This window comes from Camelus dromedarius, chromosome 4, assembly GCF_036321535.1.
Source record: "Camelus dromedarius isolate mCamDro1 chromosome 4, mCamDro1.pat, whole genome shotgun sequence".
NCBI classification, from domain to species: domain Eukaryota; kingdom Metazoa; phylum Chordata; class Mammalia; order Artiodactyla; family Camelidae; genus Camelus; species Camelus dromedarius.
In genome coordinates this window covers 38,986,585-39,008,158 of record NC_087439.1, presented here as the reverse complement: position 1 = coordinate 39,008,158, position 21,574 = coordinate 38,986,585, and the positions used below count along the sequence as shown (strand labels likewise).

Sequence of the window (21,574 nt, the reverse complement as noted above, 5' to 3'; positions counted from 1 at the left end):
ACTTGATCAGCTGTGCTTTCGTGAAGAAATTATGATTGTGCAGGAATGCCAAAACTACTCTCTGAATGTGGGTTTTTCCTGTTCCAGTAAACTTCCTTGAAAGGCTCCCTGACATCTCTATGGGTTACTGGCTGTCTCCTAAATTCACACGAGACAGGGCTGAAGGCAGGACTGAGGCTGGGAGGCGACGCTGCATCTCAAATGAGGGCTTGTCGTCAAAGGCCGCCCGTCTATTGCGTCTTGTTGGCCTGTGCTTTATTATCTATGGAGGATTCTGAGTCTCAGCGAGGATAAAATTCAAGGCAAAACTTTAAAAACATTTCTGTTTTCTTACTGTTTTAATATAAAACTTAAAGGTGCATCAAGTGAAAAATATCTAGATCTTAATAATGGCCTTAAGGGACAGAAGAGGGTTTGTCTTTCCTTCATGGGGTTCCCTCCCTCCCTACTCCCCTCCAGTCCTTTCACTTCTTTAATTTAACAGATCTTTAATGAACTCCTTTCATGCGCCAGGCATGTAGTGCTCAGTGCTCAGCACTGTCAATACGGTGGTGGAACAAAACAGGAGCGGCTTCTGCCCCATGGAGCTTTCGGCTGACGGGTGTGTCTGCCAAACAGCAGTCACTAAAGAGCTGCTGCCCAGTAAGTGCTTTGGAAGAAAAGTCCATACGAGCACAATGTACACTAGTCTGAGGACACGTGAGAGTCCAGTGAACGGCACCGAAATCTGAGGACTCCATCCGGCTCTCAGATTTTAACCATCTCCCAGTCTGTGGGATTCGTGTGCTGTTGGACTTGTCATGTGGATTTGGGGACAGTTTTGTGCAGTCCGTTCTGGCCCTTTCCAGGGGAGCAGCACAGGGTGACTGATTTACGTCATTGGAGGGCCTGTGCTTTAGGCCCTAGACACTGCTGCTGACAGATGCGGGTCATCCCAAGTGTTTGTTTGTTTGCTCGATGCTCTTCAGTACAAAGAACTACTGATGTAAATAACTGTAAAGAATCATTGGCCCAAAGAAGCTATTGGAGTTCTTTTTTTAAATTTAAAACAAATTTTTGACTCGAGTATGTTCGATTTACAATGCTGTGTTAGTTTCTGGTGTACAGCATGGTGATTCAGTTATACATATATATGTTTCTTTTCATATTCTTTTTCATTATAGGTTATTACAAGGTATTGATTATAGTTCCCTGTGCTATACAGTTGGACTTTGTTGTTTATCCATTTTATATATAGTAGTTAGTATCTGCAAGTATTGGTGTTCTTTTGACTGAAGTTTTTGTTGCAAAATTAGTTATAGAGGGATTTTGCCTACATTGGCATTCTTTGACAGAATTAACAATCAAAATAAATGTGAAAATATTCAATAATCTCTAATATTCATTTGCACAATTTTGTTTTGTATATCTTATTGTTATTGATAATGTATAATCTTTATTTTGAATCTCAGTATACTTACTGGGTTAAAATTTCAAAAGCAGTTACCAAAGTAGCATTGAAAGAACTTATTGCTTAAGCTACATACATTCTATAAACATGAATTTTCATAGGCAAAAATTTAAAAAGTGACCTGAATTATTTCTAATTTTAAATTAAGACCTCTTTCATCTTTATTTCTGAACCAGTTTCTGAAGAATTTTTTTCAGTGCATAGTAGTCTTTGGGCATACAAATGTTAATTGTTTATATTTTTAATGCCCAGATTCTTTATATGTTGTATATATATTCTTTTTACTTCTTAAGACACCTGACAGGTAATTCACACTAGCATAGGTAACAGTGGCCCACCCTGAAACCAACTTTACTCACATCTTTCCTTCACCCTGGGGTGACAGATCAGAATTCCCTTGTGGGTAGTTCTGGAGAGTGATTTTGTCATGCCTCCACGTCGGGGGCTGGCGTTTCTTCTTCCTTCTCCTTCCAACTGCTTCCCATTAAAAAGTGGTTAATAATTAAGATATACCAAACTATGAAAAAATTTGCTTCTTTCCACATTAATACAATAATTCTAAAAGGATGTTTGAATAGTTCTCCAACTATTCGTAGAATTTTAATGCTGGATGTGATAGTTCTGCTTTCTGAAGTCACCTGTCATTTTCCAACAAGAAAATATTGGAAAACTTTGGTGTTTCTCTGGACCACAATTCCCTAGAAAATATCAGAGGGACACAAAGTCAACAATCATTTTCTTCTATTAAAAATAATTATAGCAAATACACAGCTATCTGGTTTATGTTAATTCTATAGGCTTACAGTAAAATTGGTTGTGCAGTTCTTTGTCATCGTCTGCTACTGTCGGTTTGTTAAAACAAGTGAGCGGTTATTTTACATTGACCTTTTGTTATACTATTTTAGAAATTAATGCCTTATAATAAAATAAAAGTAAAGAAAATACGGTTAAAATGAAATAATAAAATGTGTTGTATTTCGAATGAACTTACTTTTATGCAGAGTTCTGCAGAAAATCCCCCGAACTTCTTTTATCATTCTTTGTTGGATCTTGGGGTTATAAAACTAGAAAATGCAAGTACCGCAGGTTGGCCAGCAGAGGGCGCTTTCACACTTATAAAGAGACGGGAATGTCACTGTTCCAGGGTGGACGATTATAATGTAACAGTGCAGAGTGTGCCATGTGTGAATACACAGTGCGCATGACTGTGAATGCATGTGTATATTTTGATTTATATATTCGTTCACGTGAAGATTTTAAAATTCCACCCCAGCTAATGAGCTTACCAACCTGCTTGTTTTCAGACTTTAATACCTTCTTTTTCATATTCCCCCATATGTTCCACTCCTTAGGTTTATCCGGTGACATTATGCTTTGGAATATATTGTGGATATATTTTGCATAGATCATGTTCTGTAGGAGGGGTTTAAAAATTGACCTTTATAAAACAGCCTCGTTCTTTCTGGCCCAATCTGTTAGAGCACTTTTTTTTGTTGTTGTTTTGTTTTGCCTTTTTATAGACCAAAGTCCAATCTTAGATTTGGTCTATACTAATCTCTGTAAAAATGCCACAAAATTTATCCTTGCACTTGGGGACCAGAATAATGTTCTGTAGTACTAACCTCTAGAAATTTAGAGATTTTTAGAATCTCTAGAAATACATACCACACAGCACTTGAGAGCTTAGTGGGAAAGATAATTGATACAGCAGTCTGCAATAATACTGTGAGAGATCTCCCATACTATTGCAGGATTGGTCTGAATTAAGATAGCTCTCCTTTACATCTATATCTTTTCTAAATTTGGATACATTAATTATTGGGAACTAGAGATACCACTAAGGCAATCCAAAAGGCAAATATTTATTTGAACTGAGAGAGGGAGAGAGAAAGAGAGAGCGATGCTGTTGCTGACGCGGATATTGGTGTTTGCTGAAGGATAATACAGGCTTATATTTTACTGAAACCCACCAGGAACCATGTAAGTTAGTTATGTGACTTCCAATCGCATAATAGTTCTGGGAAGGTTATTGTTCATATCTCAGGAGAATATAGGTACTTTTACAGAAAGAAATCTCTGTGTAGCTAATACATGCTGGATTTATTTTCATGACATATTTTTGTGATTATAAACCTAAAGCTTTTTTAAAGCAGAGTTTTAACAAAGGCAGTGATTTTTTCATTTTAATTTGATCATTAGACCTTCTCTATTTTGTTGTGTGAATGAGGATTGGAAACCAGAGAATGAGTTGGTGGGGTCACATTATTGAGAGAACCAAGCATTGGGATATTGTCCTCACCCTCAGACAGTTTATAACCCAGTTCCAGGAAACAAGTTTCATGCCTCCAAAGAGAGACAGTAATCTATCTCTAGCAAAAGAAAAAATATTAAAGTAGGAGGGGAGAAGCCTTGTGAAGGAAGGAAGACTTAAAGAAAGCTTACCACAGAGGAGGAATGTGAGACATTTCATCCGAGCCTTAAAGGTCCTGTGTTGGATTAGTAAACAGAAGTGGCAGCCAACACTTCTGGTTATGTGGATGCCATGAACAAAAGTGCAGGTATAAGAAAGTTCAACATGTATTATGTGTGTGCAGGGGGCCGTGTTGATGATGGGGGAGGCTCTGCATAGGTGGGGCAGGGGGTATACAGGTAATTTCTCTACTTTCCACTCAATTTTGCAGCAAATCTAAAACTACAAAAAAAAAAGTCTATAAAAATTCATCCAGCAATAATAAACACATCAAAATCTAGCTGTAATAAACATAGCAAAATTCTATTAAAAGTATGAGTAGGGGAACAGTTGGATCAGAGGGGGAAGCATTTATGGAGGAGGGTGGTGGGAGATAAGACTGCTAAGATCAGTGAGAGTTAGGGGGTTTCTCTTACTGTGATTTGTACAAAGACTTGTTCTAAGGCAAAAAAATATTCTTAACAGTTTATTATTCATTGTTTGGACAACTATGCAATATTAGCCCAAAGCATGTCTGGTTATTTCAGATGCTGTTTAGAGGAAAGTCCTTAGAGGGCTGTATCCATCAAATGAGGGGAACTGGCTCCTCCTGGCCTGCAAGGGCTCAGGGTGCACATCTCTTCCCAACCCCACTCGGTGACACCATGCTGGTAGCTTGTAATGAGCTATGGGGGGAATATTAATACCTCATTATCGGCAAACACTTCTCAATTGTCACTTTCTTCTCCCCAAGAGCTACTGTTGAATATTTACCAGGAAGCCTTTAAACAAATCTCTCCCCATACTTTCCTCAGGTCTACTTGACTTAAATGGCTTTTCCTGAAGGATGCCTGCCAGCCGAAGAGGTTTCCAATTCATAATCTTCTATTTGGCCATTTCTACACCCTGTTATTACCAAGGCTTACTTTCCACATGGTCATCTGGCTTATCACTCATAACTGACTTGGCTTTCAGACTTTTTGCCTCTTTTACTGACCAGCAGTGAATGAATGGGTCATTCTAGTGGGTATGTTTATCCCCATAACCCTGAATCACTCTTTCCATTTGAGACCCACGTCCAAAAGCTAAAGGGCATAGATGATGTGATTTAAGCCAACATCAATGTACACAATTCAAATGTAATTCTGGCTGAAACATTTCAGCCCTGTGAATTCTATAAACAGGAGCAGAGGAGCTCCATGGATAGCCATGTGGGCCTGTGGGTCTAGGAGATTTTTTTCTCTTTGGGGAACTCATTTCCTAGAAGCTTGGATCCAGGAGAGAATATGCAAGGTGGGTGGAGGTGGCTTCTCTCCATTCTGCGGGAACACATGTTCCCTGGCACAGGGAGCAGACTCTGACAGACCAAAATGTGAGCGTGAGTGTGTGCGCGCACACGCACACATCCATATACATAAAGCTGAAAATAAAAGTCATCTATCTCCTCTCAAAAAAGATTAAGTTACTTCAAAAGAAAAGGAAATATGTATTATTAGTAGTATGACAGTAAGCACACTTAAGAAGCCCGTGAGTCTGAGTGTGTGCCCATCCAGGCACACGTGTTTGAAGCTTTAGGGGTGGTCTTTGCTGTTGCGGACTAGGGGGATAATGCCACTCGAAGAAAGGTGGGGATGGTTGAAGAAGTGAAGCGCATATGCATCGTGAGGTCAGAACTAGAATAAGCACACGACTGCCTGGCAAGTGAAATTAGACTGTTTGCAGACCTTGCAAGCACCACCTCTCAGGAGAGTGGATCTGTTGGTCCCCGTCTTTTTTCTCAGAATGCACAGAGGCTTTGGCCCCCTTCCTAATAAAATGCAAAACCACTTTCCGGCAAAGAGAAGGACAGCCTGAGGCAAAGGATAAAAAAGGAGAAATATTCTACAGAGGGAGAAAGGCATCTAGGCTGAAAATTGGAGGGACACTACCTGGTAGGAGCAGAAGTGAGAACCCATTTGTATCTTACCTATTGAAGCTTGGTTCTTAAGTTGCCTACACAATGTACTTATCAACTAATTGTCATAATAGCATTTTTCCAGCAGAGGGCATACTTTACATTGGAATAGATCTAAAAAGGCCTTCAAGGAAGAGGTTTTTTTCATTTGAAAAAATTTTTCTTGCATTTCTTTGGCTTCTAAATGGTTTGAAAATATTTTAAAGTATTTAAAGCTTCAGAGGATGTTAAATATAAAATTTCACAGATTCAAGTTGATATTTCTGCCTTATTAGTAAACTATTTAAGATGTGATTGTAAAATGAGACTATTTTTTCCGCCATTGGCTTATGGACTGGTCTGAGACACTATCATTGTAAGCAAAGCTGTTCTTTACTTTGTTGTTTACAGAATCATTACAGGAAATCCTTTCTTTTAACTGAATATGTATTGTTTTCCTTCACTCCAATAGAGTTTGGTAGGAATAACGACTTTCCTTCAACAGTTAGAAATTACCATAGCTAGTTTGGTATTTCCCCTGGAGGAGGTGACACCTATATAAAAGTTAACTCAACTCACTGTAGAATCTAGTTCTAATATTCAAAGCTCATTTAAGTAGCAACTTTATGAGAATTTAAGATTTGTTTCACTTTAAGATTTATTTCCTTGGTCTAACAGAATCATTCTGACAATAAAGGAGAAAGCAGAAACCACTATCCTATATTTTAAAAATTTAGAAGTTTAAGTCCCTTGTTAGCAGTGGCTGAGCTCAGATCTGAAGACAGATCTGTTTGACTCCATAGCACATGTTCTTTTCATGGCAACACCCAGTCTCCAGTTGACTATTTATCTGATCTATTTTAAAATCATAGACACATGACTTTATTTGTTAGGATGTAAGTCCAGATTGACATACTGCGAAAAGTACGAAGAATGAAACATGATAATCCTATACAATTAATTGCAGAAATTCTTGGCTTATAAACTTAGTAGGTTGGTTTAATTTTGTCATCACATAACACTTTTTTTTTATTCTGGCTTTTTGGTGGGTGTGTGTGTGTAACATGATTTTTTTTTTAGATGAACACAGGAGGAGAATCTCTAGGGGAAGGCAGTCTCAGTGTTATGGGAGATACAATATATTTTCTTTAATTATTAGAGTTATTTTCTCCAGTACTTCTTTTCTATGAAATCAAAAAAATATATCAAATGCATAAGAATTTGCCACCAAGGAAACAAAACTACTTTTGTGTTGAGAACCTAGAGATTTATATATCCTTAAAATGACAAAGAAATAGACCTCTACATAGTCACTTTCATTTTCATAATGACTGCTAATAGAATTATTGCAATTAATTTTATCTAGCAAGGACAGAAGTGTTCCTCTTTTACTTACGTGCAGAAAAAAGCTTAAAAGTTAAGTGTGGATGTTTAGAAGTAAAGTAAATGAAAGTCTATCAGTGAAATAAAAAATGTTAGCAAAATAAAGTACTCTGTAACTTTTTTTTTTTCCTGGAAAGATAAGCTGCTTTAAGATTGATAGAAAATTTGACATTACAGTGAAAATGTCCATATGCTTATTAAAAAAAAACTTTCATTTCACTTAACACTACGGACAGTATTACTGCTTGTTTACAAAGTTTCACAACAGATCATGAGGCGTGCTTGGCGTTGGGCAGAAACACTGGAATACTGGACTTGGATTCAGAAAATAAGACTTCCAGCTTTGCCCCTTTTTAGCTGTGTGATCTGGGTAAATCATTTAACCTGTCTGAGACTTGGTTTCTCACCTATGAAATTGAGGTGATATCTACCACATGGGACATTGAGAGCTTAAAATATAATTTACATTACATCTGGAAAACACTGAGCTTAGTATCCCCCAACACATTGCAGATTTGTTTTTTAACTCGAAATAATCCAGATAATGAGCTTAATTAATAATACCCTTTTTTGGTAGCAACTTTCTTTAATGTTCATAAATTATTCACGTGCATTGCGTTAAGTAGCTCCCCCAAACCTCATGTATGTTAGAACAAAGCTGGGGGAAAATTTTGACTTTACATATGCTTGGAGCAGGTTAAAGATAATGGTTTAACTGCCAGTGATTAGAAAATGAAATGAAAATCAAATATTATTTCTGTTTGTGTCATACTTAGTGGGAGACTTAAAAGACAGTGTTAGATTTTAGATAATATTTGTATTTTTCAGTATTTTTGGCATTGTTATCCATTCTCAATACTACATTTAAAACAACAAGTGAAAAGCATGTCAAAATTCACTTTTTTTTGCCTCAGAAATATGGGTCTAGCTTTCTAGATCTAGAATCATCCTTGCAGTGACATTTTCCCTGTCTCATTTTACACCTTGCCTCTTCCTTACAACTCATATTCTCTTTTCATCAGTACATCTGCCCAAAACACTCTTCTACTTGACAGTTCTATCCCACACTCGCCTCTGAGCTTCTAACAAGGCATACCTCAGGGAATTGCGAAGTGCCATATTTAAAATCTCTCAGTGAGATACACAGGTTTTCCCGTGTGATCATAAGTGATTCCGCAGCCTGAGTTTCAGAACTCATCTACGACAACTGATGAGCTCAGTATTTTCACATGAGTATATTTGTGTTGTGCTAATGTACTTAAACAGTGTGCAAGTCCATTGAGAGTTTTTTTTACAAATGTCTTACCAGCTTTCGTTTAATTTTTAAGGACGCTATCTTACATATTTAATTGGTAATAGCTGTAATTCCATTCTATTTCCCAAGCTAAATAGGCTTATCCAGATAGGAAGGGAGCTGTCACAGATGCTCAATGGAATACTAGTCGGTAATAAAAAGGAGCAAATTGCTGACACAAACAACGTGGATGCATCTCGAACATCGTATGCTAAGTTAACAAGGCCAAACATTAAGGCTACATTTTACATGAATTCATTAATAAGACATTCTGAAAAAGGCAAAATTATAGGGACAGAAACCAAATGACTGACTGCCAGGGGACAGCAGGAAGAATGTGACAATAAAGAGACTTGAGTGGATTTTGAGGTGATAGAAAAATCTTGGCTGTGATGCGGGTTACAAAACTGTGTTTGTTAAATTCATCAAACTATACATCTAAAAAGAGTGATTTTTACTAAAAAGTGTGTAAATTATACCTCAACACACCTGACTTAAAAAAGGAAATCGCCAGTTAACAGAAAAGAAGATACTGGTAGTTTTAAGGAGTTGTATATTGTCCCTTTCCAGAGAATTTTTATCTGTACCACACCGTGAGTCTCTTTTTCACTCATTCCATTTCTGGCTTAAATATGTGACCCTCAGACTAGTTTTATACAACTTAAGCCTGCCTTAGTATAATCTATTTAGTGCATTTGGGAGCTTGAGCATGAAGTAATAATCATCTAACAAGTATAAATATTATGAAATATTATTCATTGTAAAAACATTATTAAATGACACTCTTGCCCAAGTAATCCACCAACTACTTTAATTTTATTCCATTTTCCAATCACTAGTAGTTTAACTGCACTGCAAAGAACTTGTATCTACTATCATTTAATGGCTATCAAATCCTGTGCGGTTAGTTGTGCTAGCCCCATTTTATTTTTTATTTTATTTATTATTTTTAACTGAAGTATAATTGATGTACAATATTACATGTTACAAGTGTCCAATATAGTGATTCACAATGTGTAAAGATTATACTCCTCTTGTAGTAATTATAAAATATTGGCCATATTCCTTGTGTTGTACAATAAATCCTTGTAGCATATTTTTTACCTCATAGTTTAGACCTCTACCAGCCCCATTTTAAATAAAGGGAAGGAAGTAAGTCTCAGAGCATCGCCAACAGCAAATTTCACAAGTCTTTCTGACTCCAAAATCAACATCCGTAGCCAACTTTCATTTATTTTTACCAGTTGAACAATAGTTCTAATCCTTGCGGATGGGACTGCGTAAATCCTTGGAAATAAACTGTAAGGAAGGAGGTCTTCCCTTGAGGGAAAAGTTTTCAAAAGGAATCAGTACTGAGTACTGAAAAGAGAAAAATCAGGATTAATAAGTGAAGATGTACCCTTGCCACTCATATTAATTGTAACTCTTTGATGGAAGCTTGGTTTAATCATAGGAAAGAAAAAAAGAAGTATCTCCAACCTCACATAAGTTTCTAGTGCCACTGCAATGCCTGGCTTTCATGGTATTCTTTTGGAGTAAATTCTTTGTGAGATTTTAAACTTATGTTTATCACTGAACTGCTGTTTTCATAACCCATCAGTAGAACCATGTACTTCATTCATTATAATTTTTCTATAATTTATTACTCCTCTACCATTTTACATGAAAATGACTCAGTGGTTTCTGTGTAATACTTTTTGTCTAAATGACATTATCAAGCCTAGACCTTTTTTGGATGGAATTTACACAAAAGGGGATGACAGAAGTCACAAATCCTTGCAAATTTGCCTGAGCTCTGCTATTGGATGTATGGTACTTTACGTAGGTAGATAACATGTATTCGATTCACCCCCGGACAGCTGCTCATCCAGAGAAGAGTTTTTAAATGTTGCTTGCCAGAAACTCTTACCTTTTATTCCCAATTGTCTGGGTGTGCCTTCTCCACTTGCATTGAACTGTATGTACTGTGTGCTGTAGAGGTGTGCAGTTAAAATACGTTTATTCTCAGAAATATTTTAAAAATATTTTAAAATGTTTTCCTTTGCAGAATCAGACACAAGTTTGGCAGAAGGAAGTGTCAGCTGCTTAGATGAAAGTCTTGGACATAACAGCAACATGGGCAGTGATTCAGGCACCATGGGAAGTGATTCAGGTACTGCCTAACTGTTGTGTAAACCTTAAAAAGTGTGAAATAAGACACCATATAGTGGAAAGCATGGGGGCTGTTCATACCCTCCCTAATGTATTTATGCAATTAAAGCAATTCTTTTCTACAGTTGAAGTAGTTTTGGAACTTTGCCATTCATTTTCTTTAAAAGTACAACTCACAAAAAGTCTTAGAATCAAGCTTTCTGATTCTGACCCAGTACATATCTTTTTGGTCTGGCATATGGCATATTCCATAGAATCATGTAATATATTTTATTTATGCGATCTGTTTCAATGAATCTGACTGCTTTTAAATTGTGTATTCAATTTTGTACATTTATTCTCAACCCCTTCCTTTTTTAATTAAAATACATTGTAAATAAAAAATACTATCAATGAGATGAGTATGACTCTGTAGATAACAGCATATAATGAGTCCCTCTTAAAGTAAGAACTAGAATTTACACATATAGTTAAAAGAGTTTCAATTTGTATGAATCTCTCTTAGAGTTTGCAAAATGTTTTCATCACTAAATGAGAAATTTACTGGGTGTTTCCCAAATCACTCTTTATATCAGTTGACTATCCCACCAGCAATCAGTAAGAGTGCCTCTTCCCAATCCCCACACTTCAGCAAGACTTCGTCTTATCAGATTTCCTAACTCTTGTCAGTCTGATCATTTTCGGGTCTTTCTTCCTTCTTTGAATGTGCATTTATTTCCATTATTATGAGCTAAAATGTTAGCATCTTTTAACAATGGGTCCTTGGATGTCTGTTACATACCTTTCTAATATTTGTTGGCATGTTTGAAATATTTTATAATTAAAATAATCAAATTAGTACAAACAGAAAACAATGTTTTGCAATATGGCCAGCTAAGAAGCAGCAGCAAAGGACAAATTGAGAAACAAATTACTTTATTCTTCACTCATTTTGTGATTGAGTTGTAGAAAACACTTAGAACTGTGCACTTCAGATTACCCTGCATTGTCAGAAGAATGATAGACTTTTACATGTACACTAGGCCTAGAGGGGCAAAACAATTTATGTAAAGATGCTCACCTGCCCTGAAAGCTTTCCCAGTTTGAATGTGCCACTCTTTTATTTAAATGTCCTTTTTCTCTTAGTAACACTCCTGAATCGCTTAGAACAAGTTGGTTTGAGGAAACCCAGTTCACCAAATGTCAGTCATAACTTTAACGTTAATGAAAAAGGGTTAACTAATTTTCTGTTCAATTTGTCAATGTTATTAAGTTCTTGCCGTGTGCATATTTCTGCGGACTGTATTTGTTTTTTCTATGCTTGTTATACAATTGTTAAATTTAATAATTAACATTTTTATTAAATACTATTGATGTTAGAACTCAAAATATACTCTAGCTAATATTTAACATCTTTATGGTTTGGTTTCTTTAAGCTTCTGGACCTCATCCTAATTATTGTTTGTCTAAGTAAGGGCTTTTCAACAATATTCATTCGTTTAATAAATATTTAATGGATATTCTCTATGTGCAGAGCCTTTTGTCTGTTTAGAGCTGTTAGCAAGTGTAACTATTTATTGATTTTCAGTCTTCAGCCTGGCATGAAAGACGTGATAAAGCTGAATGCAACCTACTTTTAAAAAGCAAATACGTTTTCAAAGGCAAATACATTCGAAGACGAACAGTTTTAAAGGGCTCTCTTTGAAGTCCTAGATGGTCAGTGCTTAGAAACAAAGACTAGTGGGTATAAAATTGTGAGGTGGGTAGCAAAATTCTGAAATTATAAAATTTAAACTAAGAAGTTCCTTTCCCTCAGGTGCATGACATAGGCTGAAGTAGAAATCAATTCGAAAAAAGGTTTAGATAAATTGCAAATTGTTAAACACATATTGAATCACTGAAAGCACCAGAGTGTTCGGGATCATGTTTTAGCCCCTGAGGCTGACATCAAAAGGACTTTATTCCACAAGTCCTTTGTCCACCTTCAGAGGTTACCTAATGGGCCATAAGGATCATTGATGTGACCCAATACCATGACATTATGTTCCTTTGTGGAAGTATTGTTATGCCATAGTAAAACACAATTAGTGGTATTTTAAATATTCTAATTATACTATGGGAGGCTTTTTTTGGTTTTTTGTTTCTCATTCTCAAAAGGATATACTGCTTCTCACAAATTGGCAATATTTTTGGCAATGAATGTTGACCTAATATGTAGAAAGTGTTTCTTTACTCTTTCGAGGTAATATCTGTTAATATTTATCCAGCTCGAATGGTGTATTTTTCCGAGGTTACATACTATATAGGTAAAGGAATACTTTGTCGATTTCAAACACATGCAGTGACAGACCTTTTCTTTCCAAGAATAGCTCAGCTGTCAAAATCAATGTGAGAATGAAATTTGCCACATGGTGTAGTTCCAATAGAATGTTATTATTTAAGCCCTATTTGATTTCATTTTTTTGACCATTTATGTGGTATAGTGTAATTTTAAGGTTTTCAATCAATATTTGTTGTAGAGGAGGGCACGATGTTATTCAAAGCCTGTGCATATTTTAAACACCATTTTTGTTATTGCATTTAATTGATTTTGCTTTTCAAAGAGAGCCAAAAAGAAACAAACAACAAACAAACAAAACCCAAACATTTCTTTTATAAGGGAAATTGGCTCCTGGCTCCTTGACACTAGCCCAATTCTCTCCTTCTGGTGACAGAGAAGAGAAAATTCTCTTTTCATTGCTTGTGTGGATATGTTCTCCCATCCCTATGTCAGAGGATGTGATAAGGCAAGAATCAGGCTGAATATTTAGCACTCACCCAGCTCTTTTTCTTTGGATGCTGTTCTCACCATGAATCCAACTCTAATTTTTTCCATATTCACTCTGTGCCTCTCTTTTAAACTTGAGGTTACCCATCAAGTTTCCTAGACTTGACTCAAAAATATGGAATATATTCAGCTATCTAACTAGTTGCCAGATATTTTCAGTGGCCACAGTAGAGTGCCCTGGCCTCTGAAACCCTCGAAAATAAGGACTGCGTTCTTGGGAGTGCCTGGCATGTAGTAGACACCCAGTAAATGTTTACTTCAGAATGAGTTAGTGGTACGTGACTAGATAAGTAACAGTAAGCATCATGAATTTGATTCTAGAATTAAATTTTGAGCACAATAGGCCTTTTTTTGAATTGAAGCACAGTCAGTTTATAATACTGTGTTAATTTCTGGTATACAGCATAGTGATTCAGTTATACGTATATATTCCTGTTCATACTCTTTTTCATTAGAGGCAATTACAAGGTATTGAATATAGTTCCCTGTCTATACAATATGTGATACTAACTACTGTATCTAAAATAAACAATAGCCCTTTTAATGTCTTAACTCTTCTTAAATGTATTAGTACAACAAATATCTAATATGCATAAGTGATATTGATGTTTTACTCATGCGATTTCACTTTAAATTCCTATAAAAGAGAGAAAATTGCTCTAAGTTTCTCTTTTTAATTTTTCTTACCCAAGGATATACTAATAAGCAAAAAAAAAGGGAAAAATGATTATTAATAAAGTACATACAACTCTTATGAGGGGAGCCAAATTTTATTATCTTTTAAAAACTCTATGCAAAAAAATATACCTACAGTGAAATTAAACAAGAACTTGCTAAATCTTTTAATTAATTTCCTACATCAAATAGCAATTCAGCAAAAGTAAGTTCCTGGATCTTGGTGTTAAACACGATTTAAAATACATCTTCCTTTGCAAATATTCTGGCTGTTTTGGAAAAGTTGGGTGAAAAATGTTCATAATATAAGTGGAATATTAGGATTTTGATCATCTATGAAAGCCACTTATCAGAGAAATAATGATATTCTTTCTCCAGTTTGAATCTTGCATAAATATAATACAAGATGAATTGTTGTAATTGCTATGCAGTTCAAAACAAGCATGGAACGAAAACTTGGCAATATGTGTTTTTAAATGCTGGTGATCTTGAATGAGTTTTTCCTGATAATCATAGTAAATGAATCAGCAGATGAGCCAGTGATAACATATATGTATTGCATCTGTGTTCACTCAGCCATAAAGAAGGCAAATTTCCTGCCAGGCTAGTAGGTGACTCTTACTAAGTGGTATTTGGTGTGAATTTTCCTACCTGATCAGATAGTGCTATCACAACAAGTTAAAACCCAGTTAAATAGAATCTTCCAGTTGCTGAAATGGCACAATCAGCAACTTTTTTGAAGCTAATGGGATCATGTTAGTTTAGTTTTATTGCAGTCGTTGATAAGAGAACGCTTACTTCATATGTAATGAAATACTGATAAGTGCTGTCATTTCATTTTTTTTGTGATTACATAAAGCATAAGATGGGCTTTTAAATTGATCTAATATTTATTTTACTGCATTCCACATGATAAGTTATACATTTTTAGATCTTTTTTCCCCTGGCTAATATGGGGAAATATAGTCACTTCTAAACAAAATATTTTTAAACCAAGATATGTTATAATAATTTTATTCTAATGTTTATAAAAGTAATGTATGTTAGTAATTATTTTATCACTATTTTAAATTTCAAAATATATGTTAATTGGAAATATTTTTAATATACTGTGATTTGAGTTTCAGGGAACTATGAATGCGTGGAGACATACATAAGGAAGGATAAGGAAGTGATAAAAATCACATTCAATTAGACTAAATGGCAAAATTAGTCACAATTCCATTTAAACCAACAAAACTGTTGTTCCTTTTTCAATGCAAACCTACAGATTAAAGGCTGGCACGGGAGAGTTTCCCCTTTTCCCTAACTATTACTTCTGTCTAATCTGGTTGCCTTAAATGACAAAAATAGGATTTTGTGGACATTTTTAGATATTTGAGATAGATAAAGAGACAGACAGACAGATAGATATGCTTTTTGGTGTTGGGTTTGTCAGGTCAAGTTTTTCAAATGAAGGAAAGTAGCATCGGCTGTAATATTTCTTTGCAATAAAAAGTGAGGGGACCACAGAGCATAATTCCTACTTTCTCAGCTGCTCTGGACTTTGGGGTGGAAGGGCTAAGAGAAACAAGTGGTGTGGAACCGCTCCGCAAAGACGTGGCGAGTCGGCTGCATTAACCGTAAACTGCCAACCCTGCACCACGGCCTTTTCTGTCATTTCCCCTTGGCTTTGCCCGCGCTGTGAAAAGATTCCTGCGCGTTGCCCCCTCCCCATCTTCCATCCTGTTAATTTATTCCCTGTCCACCCTCATCCCGTTGGCCACTTACAACTTGGGTTATATCCTGCAAATGCAGAGCTGACACTCATTTGGTACAGTAAATAGGAAATGGGCTGGTTTGGACCACACATGAAAGGGAATTTAAGCCACAAGGGGCCTGTGTTCAGTTTCAGGCTTCCTAGCCTTAACTTTTTTGTTGCTTATTTTTCTTCCTCTTAACCTGCTTTAGATGAAGAGACTGGGGCAGAAAGAGCATCCCCTGAGCCAGAGCTGCATCTCAGGCCTTACCAACTGGAAGTGGCCCAGCCAGCCTTGGAGGGAAAGAATATCATCATATGCCTCCCTACAGGGAGTGGGAAAACCAGAGTGGCCGTTTACGTCACCAAGGATCACTTGGACAAGAAGAAAAAAGCGTCAGAACCTGGAAAAGTTATAGTCCTTGTCAATAAGGTATTCAAACAGCACATAGTAGAGCATTTATTCCCATTTTATTATTTTCTGAAGCACTTGTATAGAGACATTTGTAACAATGGATGGCACAGATCTAGTTTAATTAGGAAAAATGTCAAAATAGGTTATTTTAAATCTTTGTTTTTCCAGTTATATGTATATCTAAGTTATTAGCCTTTAAAATAGATTTTTTTTTTCAGTTAAACCAGAACATTAAACCAAATAGTTGTAACAGATGTATAAAGAGTATATTTACCCAGATTTACCCGTTAAGATGGACTGGCACTAATTTAAGCTATCATTGCATGTGAACATAAATGACCTCAAAATATCACTGGAATCTAGGATGGAACATTGTGTTCTAGAGTATCTTTAACCATTGACCCTTAGTCAAAAGTCACAAGAACTCTTTATTCAGAATATATATCATTTGATTTGAGAATAAAGAGAAAATTAAGTGAATATTTGGCTGATTTATATCAAGTTAAATAGATAAATAATTTATATCAAGTTAAACAGATAAATAATTTTCACATATTATATATATATAAATATATATCATTCAGTGCAACTGAGGTTTTCTTTAATATTCATATCTTAGGATATTTGAAGCCTATCTTCATAAACAGATATGCCTTCTTTATTTTCAATGAAATCTAGTTAGTTGAGCTTTATTCAGATAAATCAGAGTTTATTAATTTGTAAATTTGTAAATGGGAGTTATTAATCTTTACTGCTTTATGGAGTAAAATTGAGTACACTTTTCCATGACCAGAAACAGTCTTTTTTTTTTTCCATTACTTAGGTTCTCATCTGTTCCTTTATAGAAAATAGAGTAGTAGACTATGTAACTTTCTTATATATTTTTTTATTTCTATTATACTGAAAGTTTTAGTTGCAACCTGCTTTCAGTACTAAAGAAGCATACTCAGAATCCATGATCTTGCTGGTCTCTGTCATGTAGCTCCAGATGCACTTTGTATGTACCTGCTAAACCTAAAGACTGTGCCTTTGTACTTGTGTCCACTGTTAGAACAGTTTTGTGTGTGTGCTAATAGTAATATATTACAATTTTTTCATAGCTTTTCATGTATTTCCTTTATTAAGGTTATTATCTTTTGGAATAAAAGAAATCTAGGTGTGAATACTATCTCTACCCACCAGTAATTTGATCTTAGATCACTTACTAACCTCATTTTAGTTTCCTCATCTGTAAAATGAATAAAATAATACTGCCCTATACAGCAATCAAAAGTTTAAATGAGATAATCTAGCTAAAGCCTCAGAGTGACTTAGCAAATATTAATTCTTTCTTCCATCCCTTCCTCTTCACCTTTATAACTAAGGAAGTGGAATTTCTTAACCAGTGAGCAAGGTCTTAAGTGGCAAGTCCAGAGAAAAGAACAAAATTAACTGGATTGGAAACCACTTAAGCTGATACTCTTAATACCATTTGAACATTCTGCCATTTCCTTAAACTCATTCCTACCATCTGCTCTCCTAAAGGCTCTTCTCCTTGACTTATCTGTCTGTCTGTTGGTTATATCATCTCCTCAAAAGCATGTAGCCTCAAAACCTAGAAGTTATTTTTGATCAACTTCCTTTACTTCCCTGATCAGGTCATAGCATCATAGACTGTTAGAGTTGAAAGAGAACTTCAAGATCCAGTTTTCATTCATTGCCGAGTGGTTGTCTCACCTCTGCTGAGTAACTTCTGGTATCAAGGAGGTCCCCTTTCTAATAAGACAGCTCAATTCATTCTTTGAACAACGGACACTGTTGGAAAGCCCTGCCTGTATTCATCAGAATCTGTTTCTCTGGAATCCACACTCATGGTTAGAGTTCTTTCCTCTTACAAAGAGTAAGTTAAGTCTTAATTCTTCTGCCTTATGACAGCCCTTCACAGAGAGACAGCAGCAAGCATCATGTGACTCCAAAGTGATTTTTCTGGGATAAATATTTCCATTTCCTTTATGTGTTCCTCATATAACAAGACTTCCAGACCTTTCATCATCTGAGAGCTCATACTTTTCCAAACATTTTCTAAGACCCTGTTAAAACACAGCATCCAGGCTTGGACAAAATACTGTAGATGTAGTCTTAGTGCAGAGTGTGGGAAAGATAAGATGTGACACTTGGGCCATGAGTGGGTTTCCTTTGTCACCAGTGCTGGCACCCACAGATTCCTCTGGAGCTTTCCATAACTCAAGAAGCCTCAGCTCCTTTTCATTTGAAAATCTGTTAAGCCAGATCTCTCAAGTTATCTCTGTGCAGTTAATTTTTGAGCCTAAATGCAATACTTTGGTTTATTTCCTCAAATCATCCATGTTGATTGATCTTTTCAGGTTCCATGTTTTTGTATGCATCTAATGCACCTTCCTTTTTATAATAACTCCTTATCCTCTTAGTGCTGGTTGTAGTCGAGAGTCTTTCATCCCATTGGATCTAGGTGATTCTTACAAACCCACATTTGCAGCCATGTTTAAATGCTAAATTGTCCACATTAATTACTCACATTCCCTGCATTGCTGTGTAGACATTTAAGGATGTGTGTCTCATTCCTGATCCTCATCCCTGTTGTTTTCCCCTAAGAATTTCCAGAAATCCCTTCACTACGTCTTACATTTATGTCATAATTATTTATTTTATTATCCCATTTCTTTGAATTTTAAAGTAAATTTGGCTTTAATTCTGTTTGATTGAGTCAGGAAATCTCTGACCCAGTAGGTCAATATAGCCTGTATTCTGTATTTGGCCCAATGTCCAGGTGTTATAACCCTTGATCTAGGAAGGAGAAATCCTGTTCCCTAACACCATTTACTTTCATCCCCCTCACTCCATCCTTTCCAAAGTTATTGCCTTCAAATGCAGGGAGAAATGAAAACACCACCTGTGTTCCCAGACTTTCTATTTCCTATCTAGGGCTTCAACATCACGAGAGATAAATCCCAGGTTCCTTCAGGCACTGTAATGCAGCCCCGTATGATTCAGCAGAAGTGGGTAGCAGTTGGGTTTGATTAGTCTTGGCAGGCGCTCTGTCACATCTCAGGAAAAGGCTCCAAGAGGACCACACACCTCTCAATTAGCCGTGTCAGACTTGCATCTGGCTCTCCCTGTGTCCTTCAGTAGGAAGTCATCGCCACCCAAAGGGAGTATCAGGATTTCCAACACCTGCTACCTCCTGTGACATCTTTTTGTTGTATAGTCCAGAAGATGCTACTTCTTTAGAAGGTCTTGAATCACCTTTATGGCCAGAATCTCAGGTTTCTATGTCACTCTAGTATAGATATTCTTCAGTAATTTGGCAGCATGTGGTTATTTAAAGACAAATCAAATGCAGATCCTGTCCACAAAAAAATCTACAGTCTAGGAAATAAGAAGTATGTATTAATAATATAATAATGAATATTGTATTGCACTTTACGTTATCTCATTGAAACCACATGGCTACTCTTTGAAGTAACTATATTTCCGTATATTTTCCATTTTACCAATGGGAAACTTAGTTTCTGAGGTTTTAATTGGCCCATCAGGAACATGCAGCCAATAAGCGGCAGAGCTGAGGTTTCCTGCTAGAATAAAAGGAAGGTGACATATCAGGGAAGTTTTCCAAGTACTGGCAATATGTCAACCTCTATTTCATTTTATGTTTTTAACAATTCCACCACCACAAGTTAATATTTTCTTGACTTTATTAATGTGGACATTGAGATCATTAAGTAACTTGTCCAAGGTCACATAGCAAGCAAGAAGCTGGAATGTTTCAAGATGGCCTTGTTTCCAGAGCTCCCTTTCCCCTGGGGCATGCTGTCTCTTTCTCCTGAGTTTCATTTTCCTTCTCTTCCTCAGAATCTTTTTTGCTGACTTCCTTCTTCGATTATTTCCTCTCTCTTGTATAGATAGAATGGAAAAATTGGTTGTGAAACACTGAAGCAGAAATGACTTTGTGGAAGAAAGAGAAGAGCTATGGTTCTCAAATTTTGAAAAGACTTTAATATCATAATGGAAACTTCATAAAAGCTCGAGCTTCAAGACTCTGTCCCCAGAGATGGTCAGTCCCTAGATTCAGTAGTTCTTGGATGGGTCTCAGAGTCTGTATTTGCAAAATCTCTCAATTAGTTTTTTGGCAGGTAGACAGAGACTTCACTTTGGGGGAAAAAACCCCACTAACTGAAGGTTTCTCTTTCTATTCTTTCTACCCTGTGTTATGTTTTACTCACCAAACTTGGTTATTGATTTTAAATCCCTAGATTCCATTTAACCTCTTCTTCCCTCCACATTCACTCTTAGAAGCCTTTACCATTTCTACTAAATAATAATACACAGCAGTGTTCTTCATGCATTGTTCTCTAGCAAGGAGGGTCAGCCAGTTCTTATTTTTCACATAAGTGAAGCTCACCTCAAGTTAAAAAAAAAAAAAAAAAGCATAGCACATACCTTTTAGTGGAAAGATAACCACTGATCACATTATCAGGTAATTAACATTATGAGGAATATAATGCACATTCCTTGATGTTTGTCCCTGAAACTATTCCTTCCTTCCTGCCAACTCTCTATTCGCCACACTGTGCACACCTGGGCTTCCATTATATAAATTCTTCTAAAATATAATCTTCAAGATGGCCTGGTTTTTCCTTTCCCCTAATACAGGAGCTACCCTGAATGGCTGGTGATGTCAACCCAGCCACCTTCAGCAGACACTACAACATACTGAGAGTCAGCTCTTTTTCTTTCCTACCATGCAACAAAACTTTTATTACCACTTTGAACAGGTGGAGCTATTACCAAAGCTGGTAATTTCTGAGCATAAATTGGGGCAGATGACTAGAGTGCAGCATAATGCCATCACTGGGCGTTGTGAATGCAAGACAAGAACTGACAGCACCCCTCAGAGGACTAGGTGTGGGGGCAACTCTTTCTGGAGGTTGTAGTCAGAAAGAGTGAGGCCATCTTCCAGCCGCTTGCCTGTGAAGATGAGCCTCTGCTGGCCAAGGGGGAATGCCTTCTTTATTCTGGATCTTAGCCTTCATTTGTATTCTCCATGATATTGCTGGATTTCACCCCCAGGGTGATGGTCTTGCAGGTCAGGGTCTTCATGAAGATTTACATTTTCACCTCTTGGCCAATGTGAAGATACCATGAATCACCAATCAGGTAGAGTCATCTCAGTGCCAACGCACTCTCGCTCGGCAACACCTCCAAAAGAGTTTTCGCTTCTTTTGCCAAGACTGTTTGCTGTTGTTCCCTCTCAGCCACCAAAGC

The 21,574-nt window shown here is 36.5% G+C and overlaps 1 protein-coding gene across 1 annotated transcript in view; it reads left to right on the top strand.

Annotated features, from left to right (window-relative positions):
* The window catches only part of IFIH1 (interferon induced with helicase C domain 1), a 50,795-nt gene that overhangs the window by 13,940 nt on the left and 15,281 nt on the right, over positions 1-21,574 (top strand). The window contains exons 4-5 of the mRNA XM_010985569.3: positions 10,557-10,661; positions 16,092-16,312. Of these exons, the coding sequence (XP_010983871.2) occupies positions 10,557-10,661; positions 16,092-16,312 (326 nt within the window). The remainder of the gene's footprint in view (positions 1-10,556; positions 10,662-16,091; positions 16,313-21,574) is intronic.